The following is a 19,504-nucleotide window of genomic DNA, read 5'->3' as shown; positions in this document are numbered from 1 at the left end:
AGTTTACCTCCTCGTGCCCTTGGGAGGCTGCTCAATCACAGATTGCATCATTTCAAACTAAAGTATGACAATACCAAAAAAACACAAAATGCCAATTCAAAGGCACAATCCCACCCTGCAACACACCTGGAGGTCACAAAGTGGAAGTTCTCCATCACACAACTTTTTTTTTTTTTTTTACACTGAAGAGATGCCCATCAGCAGAAATATCAGAGAATATGATAGATAGATATATATAGTTGTATACCAATCTGAGAAATGTAGTATACTAAGAAGGTCTAACCCTTTGTGAAGAAGGTTTTAAATAGCAGAATGATTTCACATCCGCTTAGGTGCAATATACTTGATAAAACTATACTGTGCTGCATCTTGATACCCCCCTAGCTAGCAGTAAAGTATCTAGCAGCAAAGGGTAAGACAGACGGGTTGGATTCCCACTTGACTATTGGAAGATTCAATTTACCTGATAGGGCCAGTCTTTTAAAAATGAAAACGTATTGGTCTAGAGCAGGGGTGCGCAAACTTTTCTCGCTGCGCCCCCCCTGCCTGGTCCCCAGGTGCTCGCGCCCTCCCCCTACCATGCTTCCCGCCGTGCAGGGGGCATGTAACGTCACGCCATGACCCCGAGGCGGCATTTGACTCCGCGTTGCCATAGCGACGGGTCATGTGATTGTCACGTCACATGGTCCCGCGGCGTCAATTGCCATGGCGACGGGACAATACGACGTGACGTGTCATTTGTCGCCACGTTGCCATGGCGACGCGTCACAAACAGCTGAATCAAGATAAGTGGAGAGTTGCAGAGGCCTCACGCCATCCCCCGGCATTAAATGAAATGCCTTGGGGAAGAGCGTGGGGCCTCTGCATCCGCCCGCGCCCCCCCCCCCCCGACAAATCTTGCTCCCCCCAGTTTGCGCCAGCAGAACAAGGTCCAGAGACATATTTAAAGCTTTATATTTGCTCAGAAAACTTGTAATTTGTATTCTAACTCAGGATAGCTTTACATTTATTTCTATCACACAGCAGGCTATATATTGCAGTGAAGGGAACTTGTACAGAAAAGGCAGCTTTAATCCCCACTACTGAACTTTTGGCAACAAAACAATGAATCCATTCTCACAATTCACACCTACCTGCACAATGCTTCAATCGCATCTTTGTCCAAGAAGTCATGGTCTCTCTTCACGGAGGAGATGTCAATGGGAAACATAAGATCTGTTGGAAGGCAATGAAGGTAAAAGCACAATCAAATATTGTCTAAGGAAAGCGGCGCACAGGAGATGTGCCACCAAACATGTATACAAGTTGTAATATCATAAAACCATGCAATGGCTCCTGTCCCACCTCCTCTACTGCACTTATTCTCTCACCTACTCTCTCTCTAACTCTCTCATCAAACCACTTCGATTGCAAGCTCTCCGGGGCAGGGATTTCCTTTCCCAGTGTCTGATTTTGTTTGTTGCACTTATTGGATTATAATTCCCTGTATTGTGGTGTCTCTGTTGTAAAGCAGCAAGTACACTGTGGGCGCCAAGATATACATAAGCATTTCTAATATTGGTTTAGAAATGTAAGATAGAGCGCAACAACAAATATCCCTTTACACACATTACTTCTTATGGGGATTTAAACTAACTGGAGAAACAATGAACTAGAGACTCCATTGACCAAGGCCATGTTATAGGACAGTTATTCGCGCTCATTATAAAGGCAGAGCACAATAATATTTTACACAAACAGGATCGCTCCTGGAACATTTGTATGTGATCAGGAGCAAAGTAAATATGATTTGTAAAAGGCGAAATGTTTGGGGACAAAATAAGTAGGTCTGTGCCGTCCAACAATGTCCTGTGAAAACCGCTATACAATGCGAGGCATTTGAAAGAGTTAAAGGAACCAGATGCTTCCTGGTCTGAAAAATCAAGAAGAAAAATCCACCAATATAAATTACACTCCGTGCCATCTCAAATACCACGATGATGCTTGTTTCACATGTTGGAGCCTTTACATGCAGCCTTGATAAAATTCACATGGGACATGCACAAAAAGGTCAGAAAAACCGGGCACGGCAAAGATAAAAGCACAGAGGCAAAGAGCGAGCAGAATATAAACCATCTGCATGAGATCAAAGCGGCAAAGGACTTGGAATATCCTATTTGAAGACAAATATTTGCCCTCTCTCTCGTACACATGTTGATATAGGCTTGCAAAACCAAAGATTAGAGATAGATTATTTACCATAATATGTCCTCGATTTTGAATAAATGTTAGCATATGTTCTTGGCGTGAGTGGACATTTAATTTTTTTTTTTTTTAAACAGTAGGAGGACATGAAACACGAAAGATTGCAGAAAAAGGGGGGGAGGGGAGAGAGAAAGAATGATAATAAGAATGCAACTTCTGTGCAATCACAACTCAACATTGTGCTTTTATGTAACTGGTTTCCATTCCTACCACTAATTTTGGCTCAGATGACCTCGTCAACAGAAATAGATTGCATGAATTTAAACAGTTAGGCAAATAAAACCCAAACACAACGGGGCTTATCAAACTACCACATGAAAATATTGCAGATCATACTAGTTAGCAAGACAACGACAAATTGCCTTTAAAAAAATAAAATAATAATAAAATAAATTATATATAATTTTTTTTAAAATAACGTTCAGCAACGTAAGTCTTACAGGAGGAGATTAAATAGAATAAATAAAGCAACATCCTCAAGCAGCTAACCAATGAACACATGGTTCTGGTGTTAGTTTTACTTGCTGGAGATTTGTCAAACAAATGTACACTGTATACCACTTGTGAGTACATGTCTCGGATAGTTCTGCAATCCGGCCTTTCCCCATTATTGCTTAGCATACGATGCTTCCACTGCAGCCAGGGATTCTGGGTAATGACGTGCAAATGAGAACTCATAGTGAGTCACTCTTCACTTATCCATTTGAACATGGACCTTTTATAAAAGTTTATGCCTGACGTATTACACAGCTTTCCAGAACAGCACACTCACCGCGTGCTCATTTGAATGCCATTACCCAGAATCCCTGGCTGCAGTGGAAGCATTGTTTGCCAAGCGATAATGGGGAAAGGCAGGGTTGCAGACCTGAGACATGCAAATGCACCACAACTAGTACAGTATTTTTATTTATTGTACACTGTACGGTGGAGGGATTGTCACTTTATTTTTTTACCCACCATAACTTTTTTAAATTTACAAAATCTGAACGACATGCGAGATATTCCGGGGTGCAGAAATCTTGCACTTTAATGTTTGGCCATTTTGTGTGGCGACTATGCCATTTTGTTCCTATTTCAATGATGTCAGAATTTTATTTTTTTAATGATTATTGCATGTTTTGATTTTTGTAACTGTATTTGTAACCATGTATTATTTGTTTTACTCTGTGCCCAGGACATACTTGAAAACGAGCGGTAACTCTCAGTGTATTACTTCCTGGTAAAATATTTTATAAATAAGTAAATAAATAAATATAGTAACCCTGCACCTATTTGTATACAGTATGTCCGTAACACTGTACGACCCCATTCCAATGTATGGGCCATATGTACTAAACAGTGTTACTCTATGAGACGCCTTCCAGGCATATTACAACCCATTTACTTGCATGGCCATTTACATATACATATACACTGCTTGAAGGCGTCTTGTGGGCAGAAAGTACAAAAGTTATCCCTGTTACAGACAAGAAAAGGCATTATTAGGATAAATAAGCCAACCAAGTATCATTTATTAAATTTAGAGCCGCATCATTATAGTTTGCAGTTATTTTCAAACTATTTTCTCACCAAACCCGCTATTCAGAATTTATTCTCAAATAACCATATGTGATTGAAATGTTCCTAAATCATAAAATACATTAGAGGGACTTGGCTGCTTGAGAATTCCCGCCCCCCCCCCCCCCCCCTGCCTAGTTTCCCCTGCAAGTTTTCCTCTGTGGTCATTATTTTATGTATGAATAAAGTGTTTGGACTTTGTACATTTGCACATCTGCCACAGCAGGAGGAGAGGGCCCCATCATGGAATGAGTTTTGCACTGCGTAGCATACATTTCTGACAGATGCTCAAACCAGCTGTTAAAAAGGTCCTGTTACTGCCAAGATACACATACCAGCTTCACTTCAGTCTCCCACCTCAGTAAAAATGACTGCACCTTCTTTAGACACACAATTGCTTATTAACCCTTTGAGTGTTGTGGGTCTTTGTACCCGAGTGCTGAAGATATTCCAACATTTTTGGTGCTATGATAAGAGTCTTAAATTCAGGGGTGGCCAAAAAAATAATAATGAAATACGTAGGAATCAGCCAGAATTTCTAGGAGACAGCTTTTTGTTATGAGTGAGGGGTACGGGATAGCTACCTTCCCCACCTGTTGGCGACCAATGTGTCAGTGTGGCTCTGTGACAGACACGTAAGCAGGCGCAGACACATGTGAGCAGGCACTCTGACACAGACTATTCCTCCCTCACCCTGCCACAGCGTAGAGAGAGAGCAAGGGTGGGCAGAGTCCTGGAGCGCTCTGATTTTCTCCTACCACCCTCCGTGTCCCCCCTGCACGCCACCCCAAGCGGTGCAGAGCGTACCGAACTGTCAGTCACCCCTGTGACCGGTCACAGTGAGACCGCAAAACAGCATGCTGGGGAGCACAGTTGCGGCGGTGACTGATAAATCAGTCGGCATTGGAAACGGAACAAGCGCCAGCGGCTAAAATTTTAGGCAGCCAACGACCAGGGATGTTCCATGCGGGTCTTAATATAAACCTAGAGTAATTGTGTCTACTTTTATTTCTGGCAAATGCTGTAGATTACAATACTGTGCGTGATTTAATGTTATTTTCTCACATATTACAGACATATCAGTCCAAATGTAAAAAAAAAAAATGCAAAAACCCACCAGAAGTCAACCTGTATCGTTTTGTTCACTGCCCTTAAAGATACCATACAACATCTATATGGAGCTAGAAACAGTGACAAACACATAAATTGGTATGGCATAAAATATTAATACATACATATATACTGAAAAGCACTAGCATTAACCCCTTCAGTGCCCTACTGGCGTATAGCATACATCATGAAAAGTGCCACCCCAGTGGCCCTTATGACATGCGCTGTGCGTCATGGCCTTTTGCTTGTTCTTAGGGCGATGATCGCGGACTACACTCGAGGGGTGGACACTCCCCTTTCCCTGCACTTCCAGTCCTGCAGTTGGCACCCGGAAGCAATGATGTGATCCGTCAGTGCCGGAGGGGTCCGTGGCCAAGAAGGTGGCAGGACCCTCTGGCACTAAAGACTTTAATTAGGCTACTATCGCAATGGACATCAGCAATTCAACTACAGATAAGGACAACAAATTGTACACTTCCCAAAAATGTTATAAACAAGAGCCCTTTATTCCGCAGTGGTACATTACACCGACATTCCATTTATTATTTTGACAAACGCAGTCCCGGTCAAGGTTGTATCACAGTGAACATTGTATTTAGTGCTGTCCCAGCATGAACAAGGTATAATGGAAGGAAAGGGATTTATTTTTAACAATGGGCTAACAAATGAAGAACTGCTGCTAACTCTTGCCCAGGAAATGGCTTTTATCGACCTACATGTTCAAGTACAGCTCGGATCTTGGCCCACTACAAGTTGCTAACCTCTTCCCTGGATGAAAGGATTTGTGCATCAGTGATTTGTAAGCCCCCCCCTTTTTTTTAATGTGCTGTAACTTTAAGAACCAAAGTGAAATAAAAGGTTTAATTAGTTCAAGCCAGGGGGGGTTGACACCTCTTTTAGAAGAATTACACAAGTATTAGCAGGACAATTTTTGTTTTAGGGAACAGACTTCCAACGCCTTCTGTAAGCACCAATTATTCGGAGTGGGGCTGCAATACTAACTGGGGGGAGGAAGATCAATGGGTTTTTTTTTATTCTGCCCAAATTCTTTATTTAAAGATCCTGTTACAATGTTTACAAGCATTGCCATCATAAACAATGCAAAAACGGTTGGGATTGCAAATATTCTTGTGAGTTACATGAAGGAGGTTTAATATTCCAAAGCATGGGCACTAACACAGTTTATAAAAGTTAAACAATAATGCTGCAGATGTGGCGGGACTCCCTGTCAACCGGAGTTGCGGCTGAAAAAGCCGCTGCTCCGGAGACCGTGCCTACTGCTACATCGTTGCGGGGGTCCATGTCCCTTTCCCCTCCCCGCAGTGATGATCCTCCAGTGCTGGGGGACACCACGCAGCTTGCCCCAGTGGTGCCAGAAACAGTAATGTTTATTTATTTATAAAATGTTTTACCAGGAAGTAATACATTGAGAGTTACCTCTTGTTTTCAAGTATGTTCTGGGCACAGAGTTAAGACAAATAATACATGTTTACAAATACAGTTACATAAATGAACAGGGTATACATTATATACAAGACATTGCATGCACAGTTAAAGATAATATATAGTATGGGCGTATGAAACAGTTACAGACCAGATTAAAATGTGAGACAGTCTTAGATTTGAAAGAACTTAAACTGGTGGTGGCTGTGAGTCTCCGGTAGGTTGTTCCAGTTTTGAGGTGCACGGTAAGAGAAGGAGGAACGGCTGGATACTTTGTTGAGCCTTGGGACCATGAACAGTCTTTTGGAGTCTGATCTCAGGTGATAGGTGCTGCATGTGGTAGGGGTGACGAGCTTGTTCAGACAGATGGGCAGCTTGCCCATAAAGAATTTGAAGGCAAGACAGGAAAGGTGAACTTTGCACCTAGACTCGAGTGATGACCAATCTAGTTCTTTGAGCATTTCGCAGTGATGTGTGTTATAGTTGCATTGGAGAACAAAACGACAAATTGAATTGTGTGCCACATCTATATTTACTTTGTTGTGTAGAGTAAAAGTAATTAACATTGGTATGATATACAAGCTGCACACCTTCAAAGAGCTGGAAAATTATTAGGGAATGGATGAAAAGCAGGAACATGCACCTCATGAAGAGTAATCGTAGAGAGGCAATCCAAGCGGCGGTTTTTGTAATCATAGGATTGAAGCAGTGGGTCTCCGGAGCTGAACCCTATTCATTTCAGCTCTGGGGACCCCCTGCTTTCCTGAGATATTTACCTCCATAGGGGGTGCCAGTTGCCACACCACTGGACTAGCAGGGATCATGCAATGGCTGATTTTCAACGCTCCCGTGCCCCGTGGGGCAATAGGAAGCCGTGCCATCATCCAGTGCGGCTTCCAACTGCCCACGTGAGTGCGGGAGCTTTAAAAAGCACAGAGATACCGGCAGGTCGGGGTCTATCTCCGGAAGCAGGGGTCCCTGGAACTGAAATTAATGGGTTCAGCCCAGGAGGCTTCCTGCTTCAAAACTTATGGTAAAATAAATAAATAAATAAAAAAAAGATAAACGCACGCTTGGATCGCTCCTTTAAAGTAGACAATGATTCCCAGTTAACCCCTTCACTGCCACAAAGGCCTGTAAAATACTGTGAGTTCATGTGCTTAAAAATGGCCGCCAACTTGACATTTCTAAAACATTTTGAAACCACCCAGGGCTGTTTACTGCATCTTTGGAATGGCAGCAGCATTAGTTCATCCGCTAGGTATAAATAACCCTTTTATTCATTCTTAATACAAAAGTAGCATGAATATTGTATTAATTTCTAATTGTATTGGTCAGAGCCATTGAGAGATACCAGACTTCAAATCAGAAAAACAAAGGTCCTGGCTGACTGATTTTACTTTACGCCAATGTCTGTAACAAAGTGGAATAGCACTAATAACCGCTCAAGGTTTGTTCACCTTCCTCTTATAAAATGGCCTCAGTACCAAGTTTCTGCAGCCAATGAGAGCGCGGCATTAGCATGTTTGTAAGATAAGAGTGATCAGCCAGTCTAGAGAATGAACACAGAAAAACAAATCATATCGCCCGCGCAAGTTGTTTAACAAGAGGACTTGTAACTTACCTTCATACAGCTGGGCATATTGTGGGAATCCCGCTGCCCGTAGCCAATCACATGCTTCCTTGGCCTCTATTTCTAGAAAGAAGATAAGCCAGACACCCTACTGTTAGTGATTTGCAGAGCAAGACGTTCTTTAGTACAATTCCTTTTTTTACTATGGAAACAGAATTAGCATCTAAATATTCCATCAGGGCGAGTTAGCCTTGTTCCTTGTAATTCAAAGCAGTTTCTCTTTTTTCAATAGGGGATTAGTTTCTTCCATTTCCTCTTGATCGTTACTTAATCAAAATTAATACATGTGTCTTAGTGACTGTATGCATGTTATCTACATCTAAAAAGCAGGTTGGCCAATAACTAAAAAAAAAAAAAAAGGACAGACAGTATATTTTAAAAGGTTTAAGCAAGGCTGTGGAAAGGAGTGTTGACAGCCAGCATTGATTAAACTATATCTTGTAATCTCTTGGCACACCTCTCTTATGTAGACAGAAATTCCTGATAAAGCGCATGATATCCTCTGGCTTTACATCACGTATGTGGTATTGATGGACCTGTAGACTGACAGATTACGTGGAAAGGAACGGTGGTTTGTTTCTTAAACGTGGTTTTACTTGAAGATATTTTTTTGCTAGTGGTGACAAACTTTTTTTTTTTTTTTAAATTGCCTTTCTACTTAAGAAAAATCAAACAATAAAAATGTCTCTGCAAACATTTACGTCTGATTTCTAGAACCAGTGGTGCTCAACTCCAGCCCCCCTCCCCCCCAACAGGTCAGTTTTTCAGGATATCCCAGCTTTAGCACAGGTGGCTCAATTAAAGACTGATCCACCTGTGCTGAAGCAGGGATATCCTGAAAACCTGACCTGTGGGGGGGGGGGGGGGTGCTTGAGAACTGGTGTACCCCTGTTCTAGAACACCACATTTCTCTTTCGCTGTATTTTCAACTCACCAGTATAGTTACAAAATACTGCACTTCATCATTCATAATCTGTCTGACAGCTGTGAGTCATCAAAAGATAACAGTAAAACAGAAATAATTCCACACCTATTTTAGGGAGTTACCAGCCCAGACAAGACTGAATAGCTCTTTTCAGTATGAAGGAGCATTAGAAAGAAAATTTAAATTAAGTAATTTAATCAATAAGTGGGTACCAAAATTAATTGTCCTGATCAGTGATTTGATAGATCATAAAATACACACAATCCGTGGTTAACAAGACAGATGTCAATATTTGGGTAGAACAATGGGTACAATTACAGGCGCTCATTGGGGTCAACATTCAAGTAACAACAAGTGGATGTATTAAACAGTCCAAATAAAGGTTTTAGGTGAAGGATGATGCATCAGTCGATAAATAATGTCCCTGTTTGCAGCTGGAATGCTGATGAATGTCATCTTGCACATTTATCATAGTACAGACAACCATCCACAGTAACTATGTACATTACTATTAATATATAGCACTGCATGTATAACTTTGCTATGCAAATATTACATTTAGAAAACTCACAGATACATTTGCAAAAGAAACCCAGTCACTTTTTTTTGTTGGTCATGTTGAGTTTTTCATACTGGTTTCAAATCCAATCCCCAAGTGATCAGCAGGGCAGCATTGAGTGGACCAACTTGTAGGAGACATGGAGCATGCAGGACTGAAAAGCAGTGGCATTCCATAGAAAAGCGCAGCCTGGAATACTATGTAAAAGGCACTCTATTAAATGAAATGTGCACTGACTCCTTCACATTATGCCTAATCAAGCAAACAGGTGGTGAGCAATCAAATTCTCAATGTTTATCCAGCCTTGACTGCATTCAGCCTTCTTGATGGGCCAGAACAAAAAGGCTTAATTAGGCACAATTGACTAGACAATTTTACCACCTACATGGACTGGATACTATAGCTGCCCAATTTACAAGGCACGATAAACTCCTAACATGCCATATATTCCTGCAGCAAGCAAGTTAGAGCGTATAAACCCTCTAACATTTGACCCTGTGAATTTAACACCGAAAATATTTAATAATGGTCAGGTCAAGGTCACTAAACTTGTTAGTCTACAGAATCGTACAAAAGATTCAATCAGCAACGCTGTCACTCTTAACCCTGCAGGTCTAATTAGTGAAATGGATTTTTGTATCTATAGAAAATGTTGTAGCACAATCCCCATAATCCCAGCGATGGGTTTTTAGCTCTGTAAGGATAATGATGTACACATTGGTCAAGTCATTAAAAGAACAACAGGGTGGGAGCTCAGTGACAGACAAGTATTTTCAGAACTGCTGTTTACTTCTGCCTAGGGTTAGGGAACCACATGAAGACCAGCACGTACGGAACTACCACATGAGCAGAGCTATTCAGAACTACCTTATTCTATAATGAAACCCAAGAGAGCAGGCTATGGAATTTAATTTTCAGCAGTACATGAAAAGAGCCCATTAAAAAAAAAAAAAAAACAAGTCTACAGAAAGATTTTATGGATTGCAGCCAAGGCTTGTAAGAGAGCAACTGATAAAGAAGAAAGGCTCTCCAGTTACTACATCCTAACAAATAGGAAATGGCTCTCACACAGTTTCACCAGCTTGTACTTCAACAAAGCAGACAAGACGTGGTCCACAGAACTGCTCTTACTCTATCCGTTAAAGCAGCAATCCAAGCTGGCAGCTTTTTTCCCATTGGATTGAAGTAGGGGGGACTCTGGAGCTAAACCCCCATTCATTTAGGCTCCTAGGATCCCCTGCTTCAGGAGATACTTACCACCGTAGGGAGTGCTGCTAGCCGCTCCACTCACCCGGGTTCACATTACGGCAGAGTTTCAAAGGTCCCGCAACCTGCAGGCCAATAGGAAGCCGTGACGTCAACAGGTTCGGCTTCCTATTGGCCCGTGTGATGCAGGAGCTTTAAACCCCAAATAGTTTTGCCGGAGCGGTTACCGGGAACCAGTTCGGAGGCGAGTCCCCGGAGCGGAAAATACTCGGATTCAGCTCCGGAGACCCCCTGTTTCAAACCGGTGTTAAAAAATGAAAAACATAAAAACCATTTAAAAACAGCAGGAATTGCTCCCTTTAGTGTGCATCACGGCAGAATCCTTTTAAACATGGTAAAGTTCAATACATGGCATTTGTAAAAAGTGGTCTATTGAAATAAAAACTCCATGTTTTCTGTATAATAGAAGAGCCGTGTTTTCTAAATAAAATAGTGTTCTGTGCCATCACACTTCAGCCACTAATTTAAAATCAAAGGAATTTCAAAATGTTACATCCTGGCCATTATTTTCCTATTTTATTATTATTATTATTTTGCCCCTTTTTTAATTACTGCAGTACTCAAATTTCTCTAAGATGTATGCAGCAGGAAATCTTTATTGTAAAAAGCATGCAACAGGCACAGGAGGGGAGAGGAAACAGGAAATTCTTATTGGAAACAGCTTTGTTTGTTAGCCCGTTTCACAAAGCCAGGTTGCGCGTTTAAATGAAGTTTAGCAGAGCTCCTTTGTGTATAGAGCTGGGAACAGTTAGGGCATGTTAACGCTCTTCCTGGGACGTAAAGATAACATCCTTCACCCCAGAAATAATTGATAAAAATGGGAGCTATGACGCAGACACACCCACAAAATGTCTATTATTCTGGTCTGCTTTGTACATGTATATTTTGATACCAAGCTGCTTCATCTACATTTGCATGTTGCCAACCATACCAGCACTCACCATAGATGTATTGTGTGCATCATGCAGCAGAACACAGGCAAAACAAGAACCGGACAAAGTTTTACAGTCCCATTTGGAACCTTGGTCTTCCTCAATGCAGCATGGAGCTCATGTTGTTGAGAAACAACTGCCGAGATATATGTCTCTTTAATCAATATGCAGTGAAGCTGCTTCTCTGTGCTGCAGACGTGTTCAACTATTCAAATTAATGGAGACTAAAAACGTCAACATTTAAAATAAAGGCAATGATAGGGTGCTCCGACAAATGAGAAGCCAGTGTCGCATCCTCATCTTATTTGGGGATTTGTATGGACAGGCATAAAAGTATTGTAAGCACACCAGAGAATTAGGCTTTTTATATATTAGGCGCTGGTGCGCATGCGCCCAACATTGCGTGTGCATGCGGTGTGCGCGTTTAGTTAGGGTGCAAGCGGTGACGCGCGCGGTTAGGGGACATGACTGACGTCACAGCGTTAGGCCATGCTGTGATTGGTTCGTGGTGCGGCAGAAGCGCAAAAATACAATTTTATTGTAATTTCCCTGGTCTGCCGCGCCGCCGCTCACGGCTGTGCGTCCCAAGTATAGAAATATCTGGCTTAACACAGCCAATTCTAATTGACGCGCGCAGTAGCGTATGTTACATTTAAAGCAACAGTCTGCGCTGAGCACCACTGCTTTTTGTACTTATTTTACGTTTGCTTATATGTGCATGAAGGGGTTAACATCCCCATTAAAGACAACTCATTCTGCATCGCTTGATCTTTTCCAAGAAGAGGGTGTTTGTGGCTGAAAATTGTATAAGAACTAATTGGGAGTTATTGGTCAGTTTGGCTCCGAGAGGCTAAAAGCAAAAAAGGACCATGTCTGGCAAATGTAACATGCAGGGGAAGCTGTAATCTATACTAAGACGCACAGGCTCCCTTTTTCTTAAAAGCCAAGTATGAACTCCATCAGTGCCAAAGAGTTGCCATACAGTCTAATACATTGCAAGCCCATCTGGCTTTGTCAGGGTTAAACATAAACAAGGGCAATAACACCAAGCAGATGGCTTTCTATCCCTTTAAGTCAGACATCCTTATGGTCAGCTTGGCTCCTCAGAACAGCAGGAGAAGTTTTCCTTATCAGTCCTCCTGGCTCTGACAAGAGACTAGTTTTGTCGGATCTGCTGGGAAAGTGAACAAAGTCACTGCTGTTTAATATCAACAGATCTCACCAGGTGCTTGAGCTTTACGGTGGAAAGTCTCACCATAACATATACCCAGGACTCCAACCCTATGAGAACCAATTCAAGTTGCAATCCCACTTATTCAGTTTGCTGGACTCACGTCACTAGACAAGCCCACAGACATCTCCAGAAAAGAGATGTAGATATAGTCAGAAGGGCCAACAATGTACTGTTTGCAGCTAGTTTTGAATTTCCAAGAAATGAAAAAAAAAAAATAACCTGTAAGCAATAGCACACAACCACCACTACTTGCAATCTATAACAAAAGACCAGAATGATGATCTGAAAAATAAATGGTAGACTATGGGAAAAAAATGCCCTTTTGAGATGGAATTAATGCAGAGACACATTTTGAATGGAAGACTCATATACAAAGTGCTCATGCTGCATCCTATCTTTCCTTGCTACGCAGGCACAGGTTTGCACCGTGTGTAGTGGTTAACATAACATATAGCGAAAGTTCCAGAGGTGAATATGATGGCAGTTGTCAATTCTATATCTAGGGATACCAGTGCTCTCCCTCAAACATGCACCAAGCCTCTGTTGAGCGAACAGGTTTTTCTTTAATAATTTGATAGGACTCCACCATAAAAAAAAAAAAAAAAAAAAAAAGAGAGAGAGAAGTTTGGTGCAGTTTTTGAATACAAGGAAACATCTCGCGTGTGCAACAAGAGGGACTGGCGATTCAATAACACAATGTTTAGTTATTTCTCTGCTTATACAGTACATTGTAACGCACATTCACTTTCAAATTCTGCTTGTACATGTCTGTAGCTGATACTACCAAATTTACTAGGAACGTCAACATGATATGGTTTTCTCTGCCATTTCCACTCCGTTTCCTCCTCCTCCTTTGTACTTGAGCATACTTATGATGAGATTAGCCATTTCAATAAAGGAGCTTTTGTACGCTTTTCAGAGTCAGATGTGCAAAGCCAGCCACTGCGAAAGGAAGCCGCTGTCTAATAACAAAAACCCTAGAAGGAGAAAGCATGCAAGCGCTTTCACAGAAACGCGACTTCATCTGCATCGCTGACTGGAGCTGTGTGTGAAGAACTGACATTTTCAATAGCTACCGAGGCATTTGAAACTCTTCAGCAAGACTGTACGTGTACAGTGCAAGCCAGACACATGTTATACTACATACCATATTGAAAAAAATTAAATAGCACTGATTAAATGGGTAATAGTATGGTTAGGAGCAGACCAAAAAGTCCAAGTCTTCTCAACTTAGATTACAAGTAATAGATACCACACAGCTGATAGCCCTCCCCCGCACCCCGCATTATGTATTAATTACAAATGGTTATGAATGGTCATCCAACTAAATTTTGATATCTCCGAGCTTAACTCACTAGAGCAGAGGTTCTCAACTCCAGTCCTCAAGACCGCCCAACAGGTCAGGAATTAAGGATATCCCAGCTTCAGCACAGGTGGCTTCGTCTGTGATGAAGGAAGGACTGATAAGAGCCACCGGTGTCGAAGCAGGGATAGCCTGAAATCCTGACTTGTTGGTGCGGTCTTGAGAACCCCTGCACTAGAAACTACTCCACCTTATATGCAGCTAATGCCAAGCCCTTATTCAAACAGATTGTACAAGAGCTAAGCACGTGGAACACTTATACCATCTCCTGGTTTGGCATGATTACAACAATTAAAATGAACATCGCCCACACGATTCTCTATTTATTTCATACCTTACCAGTGATGGTCCCTGAAAAAGGATTTGAAACACATACAAAATACGATCATCCAATTTGCTCAGCAAAACAAAAAGTGACGAATTGATAGATCTATGTTATACAGTTCAAAATCAGATCGAGGCCAAATTATATCAAATTAGGCATTGCCTAATTTAAAGATACTTCAGAGCAGCTCACATTGATCATCTTAGTAGCTGGCACGCTAACCCAGCAGGAAAAAGGTGGGTACATACCATACCAACATATCAAAACGTTGAAGCTATTTTAGCTTTTTAATGTATGGTTATGGGATTCACTTAAAATTAAGTGTAACCTGACATCCCTTCTCATGTTCCCACTATTTGTTGACTCCAGCTTTTCTCCTAATTTTAATCAAAACTACGCAAAGGCCTGGACTCAGAAGGGCCTCAGAACTAAAGATTTGTTAATGTCAGGTAATCTTGTATCCATCTCTACCCTCCAGTCACTCCTTGATCGCCCATCCTCCGAGTTTTTTTTTTTTTTTTTTACATTTCTACAAGTAAGACACCTAATGCAAACCACCTATAAAATAAATTTGACAACCTTTGCCACCTTTCTCCGTTTGATCACAACAGGATTCTCTCTCTCATTCAGGTGGTACCCATATACCAAACCCTAACTCGCTCAACCCCATCAAAAGATAAATAGAATAGGAGAAAGACCTGAATACCACCTTAGACTGAGACTTGGCACAAAATCTGGAAATCGGCCTTTCAGAACTCAACTTGTGTAACGATCAAAGAAGAGGGCTATAAAATCATCTATAGTTCGTACTACACCGAGACTTCTAACTGCTGGTGAAATTGCGGCAATCTTGGCTGTATTTTGTATATTTGGTGGCGCTGCCTAAAATCAAACCCCTTTGGAACTCAGTATCTGACCTTACAGAATCAATTCTTCATCTAACCATCCCTCATGACCCCCTCTATACTGTTTTGGAAAACCCAATCGAGGGGTTAAATTGAGCAGAACCCAAACAGAACTTATATTTTAAACGCTCTTCTATTGCAAGATCTTGGAAGCAACCCTGCGCCAATCTTTTCAAAACATGAGTAGTAAGGTTTTGAACAGCATATATACGACTGAATAGATTCCTGGATACTTGGATCCCTTGGTTTTCACACACAAACCTTGTCCGATTATATGTATTGAGGTCTCTATTTGAACCGGTGTACAATTAAGAGTACTTTTATGCTATATTGTGATGCAAGCACAAAAGTTTTTGTTACGCTGTCATATTTTTCTTTCTGGGTGTTATTTATAAAGTTTCATATTATTGTATTGTATAACTTTTTTTACCCTATATTTTATGTTTATCCTTTGTTTTATTGTTTGATTTGTAAACATGTAATTTTCCTCGTAAAAAAAAAAACCCAAAGAGTAATAAAATAATGTTTTACATGTAAAAAAATGAAAAATTTAGCGATACTCAATTAAAACATAATCCACTAATCTACTGCAAAAGTTAAAATATTGTGGATGTGTACAGGTTTCCATTTGCTTCATACATTTTTTGAGCTTCTAAAGAAAGTTATTCTACACCACTTATTTAACAAAGAAGAACGCAAGTATTTGCTCGTTTTCCAATTAAATGTGTGTATGTGCATGGGGCATACAAGAGGTATGTTAACGCACAACTCTGCTACCCCGAATAATGCCGTGAAGAAAACCTGGCGGTGCATTAAAAAGCCTTTCAATTGAGTATAGCCAATTATTGCTCAACCCCCTTATAACGCTGTGCTTGGGGTCCAAAGAATCACATCACGTTAGAAATAATGTACAATTGTATGCATTGTACAATAAAGTATTTAAGATACCAATAATTGTGTTGTAAAGTATTCATCAATACGGAAATTGGGAGCCACGCTTGCATCGCGTTATAAGCGGATTCGCATTATAACGGGGTTGAGCTGTATGTGTAAAATAATTGTATTCCATGTATGGTCACACTAAAAAGCCTTTTGATTGCAAAAGGAAATAAGCATCAGGAAATCTAAATATATTGGCCCATATTGCCTATGGGGTACTATGCATGAGACACCTTACAGACCATTACAGTGAACAGCACAACCCTTCATGAATATGGCCCATTATCCCTCCATGTCTCCCAACATAACACTTAGGGCGGTGTTTTCCAAACCTCTCCTCATGACCCGCAGCCAAACCAGGTTTCTGAGACAGCCACCTAACATTCTATTATAGTAGTATGCAAAACAAAAACAAAGAAAAGGATGCAAGTGCACTGGTTATTCCCAAAACCTGGTGGTCGTGGGTCACAAGGCGAGGTTTGGAAAACACTGACTTAGGGGATACTTCAATAAGCTGCGAAGTGGTGTGATTGGCCGCTTTGCAGCATATTGAATTACCACTTAGAGAGCTCTGTATCAAAGTCTCCTGGCTGCAAAACTGCACCATATTTATCAAATGGAAAAAAATCCCATTGTACCCCATGGGGCTTTATTCTTCTCATGTTTGCTCCTGTTTTGAGGTCGGGAGACCTTGATACATAGAAAGACATGCAATACAATACATAACCTCCTACGGCTGCTGCCATAGTGCACGTGGCGCAAACAAAATACAGTAACTATCAGGGCGGCCATAGTGCGCGCGAGTAAGAGCGATAGGATTTTGAAGAGACCAAATTTTTGGGGACTTTTCGCACGATGGCTGCGTCACGTGAGCGTTTGAGCCAATCAGCGTGAACCAGCCCGGTGATGTCACGACCACGCCTCCCCGTAGCGAGCAGATGTGAGTCCACAAATCACTCAGGTGCGTGCACCTCCTTGTGCTCCGTCGCACGTACGCCTGTACTATATCCAATGCCTTAGACTCCAGCTCTCCAAAGGCAGGGATGGCCTATTGTCTGCTTTTATATGTTTGTTGCACGTTTTGTATTATAAATTCCCTGTCTACCTAGTATCCTGTATTCCTACTGTATCTTGTAAAGCGCTATATAATAAAAAAAAATACATACAATAAAAGGCAACATTGTAAACACTTTTATACTCTATGCTCCCATTACATGGTCATAAAAAGACTTAATGCATATGGATGGCCATAATGGAACAGCATCCATCAAAAGTAATGAATGTTTATTAGTGAAAGCAGGAAGTCATTCATTTGTAACACTGATATCAGTGCTCACTATAAAAACGACATAGAAGGTTACGGTAAATAAATAAATCACTGAATCAGCTGGTTGACCTGGTCTACCCATTCATTCCTCAATAGCCTCTCACAACGCCCGTCACTGCTGGAAGGGGAGTGACTGCACCAGACTAAGAGGAGCCAGGCGTTTGGTCTCGTATACTTCCTGATGGAGTTCCACATCCACAGAGGACCAGCATGAGTTATAAATAGTGATCTGAACGAGCATCAGTGGTCAGGAGGGGTTAAAAAGTTATATTCTTGTTATTGATGCCATAAAAAAAGGAGACGTGTATCAGAAAATCAGAGAAAATTTTTTGAAATTATTTAGGAAACATAGGAAAAGTTCCTTTGTTTGCATTTACTATGGAAACTTTGCAAAGGGAGGGTAGCTGAGAGATTAGAAATAAAATGAATAGCAAAAGTCATATCCCAGTCCCCTACTCCCCTGAAATGTAAGTTATGAATTTAAAGAACTCACCAATATTTTTAATTAAAGGTCCATCATTAGTGCAAATACTTTCTAAAATGTACAGGAACTAAAAATGAATATCTACACTAACAAAACCATGTCTTGTAGGTTAATAGTTGCTTCCTTTCTGAACCATACATTATATAAGTTATGGTGGGTAAAAGCTAGGAGATAATGGTGAAAAGCCAGGTTGCAGACCTGTCGGAGACATGAATGTACTCACAAGTGATATTTTAATTTACTGTTTCTGACCCATAAAAGACCAGCAGAACCGCATAGTATTCTACCAACGAGTGTATTTTTATTAGAAACATTGGATTCAGTTGAGGGTGGACGCAAAAGTCAAGAGAAACATTTCCATTCCCACCAAATAACATTAGCCAAATGGCTTACTCAAACAGCTTGCTCACAACCTTACAGCCTGAACATTCTTCCGTGTTTGTCAGCCTTGCAGTCAAACATAATAAACAAAAAAGAAAGACAATCCTGACATCCTGCACCACACACATGGCTATTTACACTTCATTCCCATTCTCTGTTTGTCTGTCAATGTTTAAGAACAAGTAGGAAATATGTTTGGAATTGCCAGCTAGAAGGCTTATTTTGATAGATATAATGAAAGGTTATTGAAAGAAATTACAAAGTATGACATTGATCTGACAGGGACTTCGGTCTGAATTGAGAGATATATACATAATATGTCCTAAAGGGATAGTGTACCTACTTCTAACAAAATCATTTCTTTACTAGAAACTGTATAACCTTCATGGTAACACACACACTCAGTGGAATTCCACTTGTGTTTTACTCTAATAAACCTTATTTGGGGACTTTTATGTGGTATTGACTCCTGGTCAAGGTTTGCCCTGCTCGGGAACAATCTTGGTTCAATGGTATCTAATCTCTAGTGCATAAGTGAGAGTGATGATACCCAATTCAGAGATTATTGATCTGTCAAGGATCTAGCAAAGAGCAGGGTGAGTTTATGGATAAAAAGCAATTGTTGTAGTGCACTGATCTGTGCTCTTGATAACTTTGATGAAAAGTTTTCAATCCATACTGAATATGAAAAACCAGGTAGCATTCAGGCACTCGTCTGGCACTGTATAACATGCATCAGTTGACGCCTTGAGGTCATGTCTTGGATGGTGGTATTGGAAGAATTACATTTACATCCAATAAAAATACAACTTGTGAGCACATTCACATGTCTCAGACACGTCTGCAACTCTGCCTTTCACCATTACCTATTAGCATA

The 19,504-nt window shown here is 40.9% G+C and overlaps 1 protein-coding gene across 2 annotated transcripts in view; it reads right to left on the bottom strand.

The window, feature by feature from the left end:
• DLC1 (DLC1 Rho GTPase activating protein) overlaps positions 1-19,504 on the bottom strand; it is a 459,196-nt gene that overhangs the window by 23,221 nt on the left and 416,471 nt on the right. For both annotated transcript variants that reach the window (XM_075565991.1, XM_075566000.1), the window contains 2 exons: positions 7,979-8,050; positions 1,134-1,215 (listed from right to left, as the gene is read on the bottom strand). In XM_075565991.1, coding sequence (XP_075422106.1) covers positions 1,134-1,215; positions 7,979-8,050 — 154 coding nt within the window. The remainder of the gene's footprint in view (positions 1-1,133; positions 1,216-7,978; positions 8,051-19,504) is intronic.

The sequence above is a fragment of the Ascaphus truei genome, chromosome 1 (genome assembly GCF_040206685.1).
Source record: "Ascaphus truei isolate aAscTru1 chromosome 1, aAscTru1.hap1, whole genome shotgun sequence".
Classification (NCBI taxonomy): Eukaryota; Metazoa; Chordata; class Amphibia; order Anura; family Ascaphidae; genus Ascaphus; species Ascaphus truei.
Note: the sequence above shows the minus strand (reverse complement) of the source record. Positions and strands in the feature narration are given on the sequence as shown.